General features: G+C 41.9%; 1 protein-coding gene across 4 annotated transcripts in view; it reads right to left on the bottom strand.

Moving 5' to 3' along the window:
- Positions 1-3,042: 3,042 nt before the first annotated feature.
- Positions 3,043-9,038, bottom strand: part of ZNF112 (zinc finger protein 112) — a 91,696-nt gene continuing 85,700 nt past the window's right edge. For all 4 annotated transcript variants that reach the window (XM_053606229.1, XM_053606227.1, XM_053606228.1 and 1 more), the window contains one exon: positions 3,043-7,493. In XM_053606229.1, coding sequence (XP_053462204.1) covers positions 4,990-7,493 — 2,504 coding nt within the window. In that variant the 3' untranslated portion in view covers positions 3,043-4,989. The remainder of the gene's footprint in view (positions 7,494-9,038) is intronic.

Below are 9,038 nucleotides of genomic sequence, written 5' to 3'. Positions count from 1 at the left end.
GGGGCCGGCGCCCTACTCACTGAGCCACAGGCGCCGCCCCTATTCTGTTTTCGTCATATCTTGTCCGTATTTTAGTTTGTTTTATTTTAATTTCAGTTGTCTTATATTCAAGTTCTCTGACACTTTCCTCAGCTGTGTTGAGCTAATTTATCCTTCAAAAGCATTCTGATAAAAGCAAAAACATTATGATAAATTTTCTTCCTAGGATTTCCCATTTGACTACTAAATTCCACTGAAATGTCCCATCTGTTCAAGCATGTTGTCTGCCCTTTTCACTGGAGCCCTTAGCACATCAGTTATGTAAAATTCCCTGGTAATTCCAAAATATGGTTATTTCTCTGTTTTGTTTTGTGATAGAGCCTCAAGCTGTCACCCTGGGTAGAGGGCTGTGGCATCACAGCTCACAGCAACCTCTAACTCTTGGGCTCAAGCGATTCTCCTGCCTCTGCCTCCCAAGTAGCTGGGACTACAGGCGCCCGCCACAATGCCGGCTATTTTTTGGTTGTGGTTGTCACTGTTGTTAGGCAGGCCCGGGCTGGATTCAAACCCACCAGCTCTGGTGTATGTGGCTGGTGCCTTAGCCACTTGAGCTACAGGTGCCGAGCCCATCTCTGTATTTTTATTAATTGGTCTGCTGTCTCTTGGCAGCTCATCCACACTTTTTATTCTTTTTTCTTAATCAAATGACAACTAACATATATAGAATAGTAGACACTGAAGTAAATAGTTTTGTTTTGTTTTCTCTCTGGACATATCTGTTCTTCTAGGATGTTAGAGTGGAGAATTGAATTGATCTACTCAGAAATTGGGTTTTGTTGTTGCAATATTTATCTAAGTGTACCACCGGCTTCAAATTTCTCTATTGTTATTATACCTCATGCTTAGAGCGGAAGGTGGAATACCAGAGAATTTTTCTCAATGTCCCAGCTCAATCCATGGCTTTTGGTCACCACATGTACCTGTGCCACAGGATTATCTGCTCATATTCTTCCCTTTACCCAGGGTAGTCTATTGTCACTAGGATTAGGCAAGCCTATTTGTAGATAACAATTGTCTTGGTAGGTCTCAGTCTTTTTTTTTTTTTTTTTTTTGAGACAGAGTCTCACTATGTCACCCTCTGTAGAGTGCCGTGGCATCACAGCTCAGCTCACAGCAGCCTCAAACTCTTGGGTATAAGTGATTCTCTTGCCTCAGCCTCCTGAGTAGCGGGGACTACAGGTGCCCACCACAATGCCCGGCTATTTTTTTCGTTGCAGTTGTCATTGTTGTTTAGCAGGCCCGGGCTGGGTTTGAACCCACCAGCCTCGGTGTATGTGGCCAGAGCTGTAAGCACTGTGCTAGGGGTGCTGAGTCATAGTCTCAGTCTTAAGAGGGGATTGGAAGGCCAAAATTTTATCCATTTTGGGGAGCCAGAACTTTACACACTAACATGAGACAGAAGCTCTTTTCCCTCAGCTGTGAACAAAAAAGTAGATGATAATGCCATATCATGAGCAAGCTGAAGGTTAGAGTTCGCACAAAAGGACAGAAATGAGATAATCAGAGAAAAGCAATATAAAAGTCACCTGTCTCACCCAGACCCATGTCCTACCCTATCTGTGTCTTATCATTTACATGAACTAAAAAAAAAATTGGTTTAAGCAATACTGAAGTTTCTGATCCTTATAACTAAAAGCATCCTCCATGAGCTCTCATGATCTTTCCTTGTGATAACAGCAAACAAATGCATTAGAAGCCCTGGTTTTCTGATGATACTGTGCGATTTGAACCAGCACCTTGGAAACCAGGTTAAGCCAGTGCTTTGGTCATTCTATTCATCCAACAGGAGCAAATCTGACAGAAGAATACGTGATGAATTTCTACTACTGGGTTCCAGTAGCACATCCTAGGCTCCGTGAACTTTGAGACCAAAGAAATTTCACACAAAGCTGTAAACAGCTAATTTTTCTGTACCCTCAAAAAATCCAGAAAATTGCTGGGCTCAGTGCCTCATGCCTGTAATCCCAGCACTTTGTGAGGGTGAGCCAAGTGGATTGCCCGAGCTCAGGAGTTTGAGGCCAGCCTAAGAGCAAGACCCCATCTCTAAAAATAGGCCAGCACTGTGAAGGGTGACTATCGTCCCAGCTACTCAGGAGGCTGTGGCAAAACGATTGCTTGAGCCCGAGAGTTTGAGATTGCTGTGAGCTATGATTCCACAACACTTTACTGAGGACAACAAAGTAAGACTGTCTCAAAAAAAAAAATCCAGAAAATTTTAAAAATTAGTGTCAGAGATTTTCTTCTTTAATTTTGGCCATAATGCCAAATAATGAAATAGAGCATTCATATGATGAGTTCTTAAGTAGAAGGAATAATATTTCAATAGTTGATCATTTCTTTGGTAAAACTGGCAAATGTTCATTATGTTTTTAAACCAAGTACAAAAATGAAAAAAAAAAACCCACTGCACACATGTGTATCTTTCACACATTGTCTGTGAGCATGTATTGAACATATATGTAAATGCTTAAATTACCTGGATGTCATGAAGGTAGAATTCACATTTTCTTTTTTTTTTTTGTTGCAGTTTTGGCCAGGGTCGGGTTTGAACCTGCCACCCTCAGTATATGGGGCTGGCGCTCTAGTCACTGAGCCACAGGCACCGCCCTAGAATTCACATTTTCAATAAATATGCATGACCATTTCTTTTTTCTTTTTTTTTTTTTGTAGAGACAGAGTCTCACTTTTATGGCCCTCGGTAGAGTGCCATGGCATCACACAGCTCACAGCAACCTCCAACTCCTGGGCTTAAGCGATTCTCTTGCCTCAGCCTCCCAAGTAGCTGGGACGACAGGCGCCTGCCACAACGCCCAGCTATTTTTTGGTTGCAGTTCAGCCGGGGCCGGGTTTGAACCCATCACCCTCAGTATATGGGGCCGGCGCCTTACCAACTGAGCCACAGGCGCCGCCCTGCATGACCATTTCTTATCATTTTTTACTTATTCCCTATTTTCTGTAGCTCCATAATGTATGAACATATAGAAACAGCCAAATTCTTATTGATGGACATTTATTTCCAGTTTAAAAAATTGGTATTGTTGGGCGGTGCCTGTGGTTCAGTGAGTAGGGCGCTGGCCCCATATGCCAAGGGTGGAGGGTTCAAACTCGGCCCTGGCCAAACTGCAACAAAAAATAGCCAGGCGTTGTGGTGGGCGCCTCTAGTCCCAGGTTCTGGGAGGCTGAGGCAAGAGAATCGCGTCTTAGCCCAAGAGCTGGAGATTGCTGTGAGCTGTGACGCCATGGTACTCTATGGAGGGCAACTGAGTGAAACTGTCTCAAAAAATAACTGGTATTGTACAGTTCTTCCTCATTATAAAAATTAGTCATACATTCTGTTATTTCCATCTGTAAATTTTACTTTCTGATATTAAATATTTTTATATATATTGGATGACAAGCATATATTTTTCACTGTCACCAATGAAACACATAGCTTTTAAAGACAGACTAGCAAGCAAATAACAATGCTATCCTAATCGTCAATATATTTGACAAAATGTGTAGAAAAATTCAAGACTTTTCCTTTTTTTTTTAATGAGACAGAGCCTCAAGCTGTTGCCCTGGGTCGATGCCATGGTGTCACAGCTCCCAGCAACCTTAAACTTAAGTGATTCTCTTGGCTCAGTCTCTCGAGTAGCTGGGACTACACGTGCCCGCCACAACACCTGGCTATTTTTTGATTATAGTTGTCATTGTTTGGCAAGCCTGGGCCGGATTCAAACCCACCAGCTCTGGTGTATGTGGCTGGCGCCTTCGCTGCTTGAGCTACAGGCACCACCCAAGACTTTTCCCTTTTTGTGTGAGTGGAGAAGTATGGGGCTAGAGAACGTGACAAAATTAAAGTCCTTCAAACTCGTCAGAAACTTTTCCTAAGTAGATTTGGCTTTGTCAACACTTAGAAATCAGTCAGATCAAATAGACTTTGATAGAAACACAGAGAGTAAAAAGGCAAGTACTGTAACTTTTTTGACATTTATTAAAAAAATGATAGCAATCAGTAACTATTTCTGACACTTTCCAAATATTACAGTAAAACTCTGCCTCAATACACATAGCAGGAGTAGAAATTCAATTATGTTAAATACAGTGTTCCATTTTTCCAAAGTTAACCAGAACCATTATTAGTTTGTGCTATCATTTAAAGTGCACACATGTATGCATATACATGCCCACATAAACTTCAACTGGAGGCCAAATGTTAAGAAATTCAGCATGTCAGCTGGATGCAGTGGCTCATGCCTGTAATCCTAGCATTCTAGGAGGCAGAGGCTGGTGGATTGCCTGAGTTCACAGGTTCAAGACCAGCTTGAGCAAGTGTGAGACTCCTGCCTCTAAAAATAGCCAGGCATTGGTGCGGGCACCTATAGTCCCAGCTACCCAGGAGCCTGAGACAAGAGAATTGCTTGAGTCCAAGAGTTTGAGGTTGCTGTAAGCTATGACGCCATGGCATTCTACCAAGTATGACAAAGTGAGATTCTGTCTCAAAACAAACAAACAAACAAAAATTCAGCACATCCCTGCTAAAGATGGTACATGGGATAGGAACCAACTCCAATAAGGTTACAACCAAATTCATGTTATTTCAGATTGCAATACTGCTTGATGTTCTACAAGTAAATACATTATTACTTGAAATGACTTTATTAAGATTGCTTGCAGGATAGCTTAATACAATTTTCAACATTTACATACTTTTTACTCATTTAGCAAAAAGTATGGAGCACTTCCACTGAGTTATGAAATGTCACTGTTTTGTAGACTTACTGGTTTAGAAAACCCTATCTCCTATGCAATGATTGATGGTAACATTCTGACAAAAATCCCTTATGGAACCCTTCTGACCATTATGAATGTTGAAGTTGGCAGAAACATTATATTTTCATTTTTACAAGATTATTTTACTATTTAAAAAACTAGTGACTGGAAAATGTCAGCTCCCACTTAATGACTTCAAAACAAAACAGAATCTTCATTTCTGTGTAGATTCTCTGCTGAAGGGTAATCCTTACCATACACTTCACTTTTATAGAATTTATCACCACTATGGACTCTTTGATGAATTAGAAGACCTGAGCTCCAACGAAAACCCTTACCACATGCATCACATTTGTATGGTTTCTCTCCTGTGTGAACTCTCTGATGAGCTTGAAGGTTTGACCTCTGACTGAAGCCCTTTCCACACACCTCACATTTGTATGGTTTCTCCCCAGTGTGGACTCTGTGGTGGGCTTGAAGACTTGAATACCCAGTGAAACCTTTACCACACTGTTCACATTTATAGGGTCTCCCTTCTGCATGAACTCTCTGATGTGCTTGAAGGCGTGAACTCTCACTAAAGCCCTTTGTGCACACCTCACATTTATATGGTTTCCCTCCTGTGTGGACCCTCTGATGTGCTTCAAGCCGTGAACTCTGACTAAAGCCTTTCCCACACATCTCACATTTATATGGTTTCACTCTAGTGTGGACTCTCTGATGACCTTGAAGATATGCTCTCTGACTGAAGCCTTTCCCACATACTTCACATATATATGGTCTCTCTCCAGAGTGTACACTCTGATGACTTTGAAGGTATGATCTCTGACTGAAGCTCTTACCACACTCATCACAGTGGTATGGCTTTTCCCCTGTGTGGACTCTCTGATGGGCCAAAAGAGTTGAGGCCTTACTGAAGCCTTTACCACATTCTCCACATTTATAGGGTTTTTCTCCTGTGTGAACTCTCTGATGAATTTGAAGATTAAAGCTCCAACTGAACCCTTTCCCACACTCATCACATTTGAATGGTTTTTCTCCAGTGTGGACTCTCTGATGGCCTTGAAGGTGTGAACTGCGGCTGAAGCCTTTACCACACTCCTCACACTTGTATGGTTTTTCTCCAGTATGAACTCTCTGATGGCCTTGAAGGTATGAATTCCGACTGAAGCCCTTCCCACATTCCTCACATTTGTATGGTTTTTCTCCAGTGTGGACTCTCTGATGGGCTTGAAGGTATGAACTCCGACTGAATCCCTTATCACACTCTTCACATTTGTAAGGTTTCTCTCCCGTGTGGACTCTCTGATGAACATTAAGAACTGATCTATGACTGAAGCTTTTGCCACATGTATTGCATTTGTATGGCTTCTGTCCAGTGTGAACTCTCTGATGATCTTTAAGTTTTGTACTCCAGTTGAAGACATTCTCACATTCCTTGTAAGTTTTCTCTCCAATGTGAATTTTCTGATGGCCTTGAAGATACAAATTTTGACTGAAATTGTTACTCCAGACATAATGTTTATATGGTTGTTCCCTACTGTGGACTATCTGAAGGTCTTGAAAATGTGAGGCCAGATTGAAGCCATTACCATACTCCTCAGAATTATAGGGACTCCCTTTCATGCAAAGTCTATGTTGAATGCTAAGATTTGAACTACAAATGAAAGCCTTCCCGCACTCTATACTTGTGTATATTTTCTCTTTGGTGTGGATTTTCTTATGGACTTGAAGACATGAATTCTCATTAAAGATATTTCCACTCTCATATTCAGGGGGTTCCTCTCTAGTTTCAACTCTAAAAATACTATTAAGGTCTAAGCTATGACTAAAAGCTTTTTCATAAATATTGCACCTATAGGACATCTCCCCTGTGTGGGTAAGTTCGTATGTGTTAACAGAGGAGTACTGATTTAAGTTCTCACCACATTCACTACATTTACACTGTTTCTCCTCCATATGCTCTCTCTGATGGGATTGCAGATGTGAGCTCTCAACAACATCATCTTCTCTCTGAATATTCTCATGAATATGAAGAACTGAACTATTCCTATAGACCTGTCTACATGGACTGTATGTATAAGGCTTTTCAGGCAAGTGAAACTGCTGATGAACTTCAGAGCAGGAGTCATTACTGAAGGCTTTTCTATACTCAGTACATGGGAAGGGATTTTGTCTTGTTTGAACTGAGTCCTGATTAAGTAAGGATACCTTCATGGCATCTTCTCCACAGTCATGACAGCTGTAATTTTTTTCTTTTCTGTGGACTCCTAAATTATCTTTGTGACATGAGATCCAACTGATGCTGTTACACTTACAAAAATTACTTTTCATGAAAATGTGCTGACATCTACACTGACAATTATGTGACTCTGTCAGATACATCTTCCTCCAACAATGTTGGGCCCTCCAAGAAGGAAGCTCTCGACTTTTTATATAATTAGAACCATCTTCTATATGAGTCAATGTATAGTTCTCATCTTCAGAAATATGAATTGGTATTCCTGCTTGAACCTGAGAGAGGGAATCACCTTGTTCTTGTAACTGAGAATTCCTTTCTTGAAAATTTTTCATGGAATCTTGACACCTGATTAACCGATTGGCACCTTGTTGCCAAGGACAGGAAGAAAGCTCTTTGGGGGATAGGTAGCTTAATTGCACTTCTTGAATACTCTCCATCTTTTGTTGATTCTTGTTTCCTATAAGGATAAAGAGAATTCAGACACACACAAGTGAATGCTTTATTTGGAGATTTCAAGATTTTACACGTAGGTCATAAAATGAAACTTGAATGAATCAAAAGAAAATTCATGTCACTACTTCTAAGAATTCTTAGAAAATGCCTCTTCTTTGGTTATACGAGGTATGGGTTGAGTACCCCTAATCCAACTATCTAAAATCCCAAATATTTTGAGGCCACTGGACTCCAGCCTTGGCAACACAGCAAGAACTCGTCTCAAAAGAGTTCTTGAGGGCGGCGCCTGTGGCTCAGTGAGTAGGGCGCCGGCCCCATATGCTGAGGGTGGCGGGTTCGGACCCAGTCCCGGCCAAACTGCAACAGAAAAATAGCCGGGCGTTGTGGCGGGCGCCTATAGTCCCAGCTGCTTGGGAGGCTGAGGCAAGAGAATCGCGTAAGCCCAAGAGTTAGAGGTTGCTGTGAGCCGTGTGACGCCACGGCACTCTACCCGAGGGCGGTACAGTGAGACTTTGTCTCCACAAAAAAAAAAAAAAAAAAAAAGTTAAAAAAAAAAAAAAAAGAGAGTTCTTGAATAATATCATCTATAAGCTCCATCCTATTCTCAACTTAAGAAAAAGGAAAAAAGAGGCAGCACCCTGTAGCTCAGTTGGCCTGGCCAAATAGCTGGGCATTATGGTGGGCTCCTGTAGTCCCAGCTACTTGGGAGGCTGTGGCAAGAGAATTGCTTAAGCCAAGAGTTGGAGGTTGCTGTGAGCTGTGATGCCACAGCATTCTACCCAGGGTGACTTAGTGAGACTCTGTCTCAAAAAAAAAAAAGGAGAAAAGGAAAGTTCACGCTGATGACTCTGTGTTATTAGGCTCTGGGGCTTTGATTGTAGGATAACACTTGAAGGTATATCCGTAAGTACTCAGCTTGGTAATTTTAAGAGATGTTTAGGTGGCTTGGCATCTGTAGCACAGTGGTTACGGCGCCAGCCACATGCACAGAGGCTGGCAGGTTTGCACCTGGCCCATGCCAGCTTAATAATTGAAACAACAAAAAATAGTTAGGTGTTGTAGCAGGCGCCTGTAGTCCCAGCTATTTGAGAGGCTGAGGCAAGAGAATCGCTTAAGCCCAAGAGCTTGAGGTTATTGTGAGCTGTGATACCATGGCACTCTAACAAGGGCGACACAGTGAGACTCTGTCTCAAAAAAAAAAGAGATGTTTAGTGATGTCTCTGGCTTCTCAAAAGCAAAATTTTCAGTTTTTACAATAATATGTAACATATTTTATAGGAGGCATATCAGATAAAGTGTATGAGAAGTTTGGGCTACCAAACAGAGTTAATCATAACGTTTATAGTTTTTTTTTTTTTTTTTCTGTAGAGACAGAGTCTCACTGTATCACCCTCGGTAGAGTGCTGTGGCATCACACAGCTCACAGCAACCTCTAACTCTTGGGCTCACGCGATTCTCCTGCCTCAGCCTCCCGAGTAGCTGGGACTATAGGCGCCCGCCACAACGCCCAGCCATCTTTTTGTTGCAGTTTGGCCAGGGCTGGGCTTGA

The sequence above is a fragment of the Nycticebus coucang genome, chromosome 10, assembly GCF_027406575.1.
Source record: "Nycticebus coucang isolate mNycCou1 chromosome 10, mNycCou1.pri, whole genome shotgun sequence".
In the NCBI taxonomy this organism is placed as follows: domain Eukaryota; kingdom Metazoa; phylum Chordata; class Mammalia; order Primates; family Lorisidae; genus Nycticebus; species Nycticebus coucang.
Note: the sequence above shows the minus strand (reverse complement) of the source record. Positions and strands in the feature narration are given on the sequence as shown.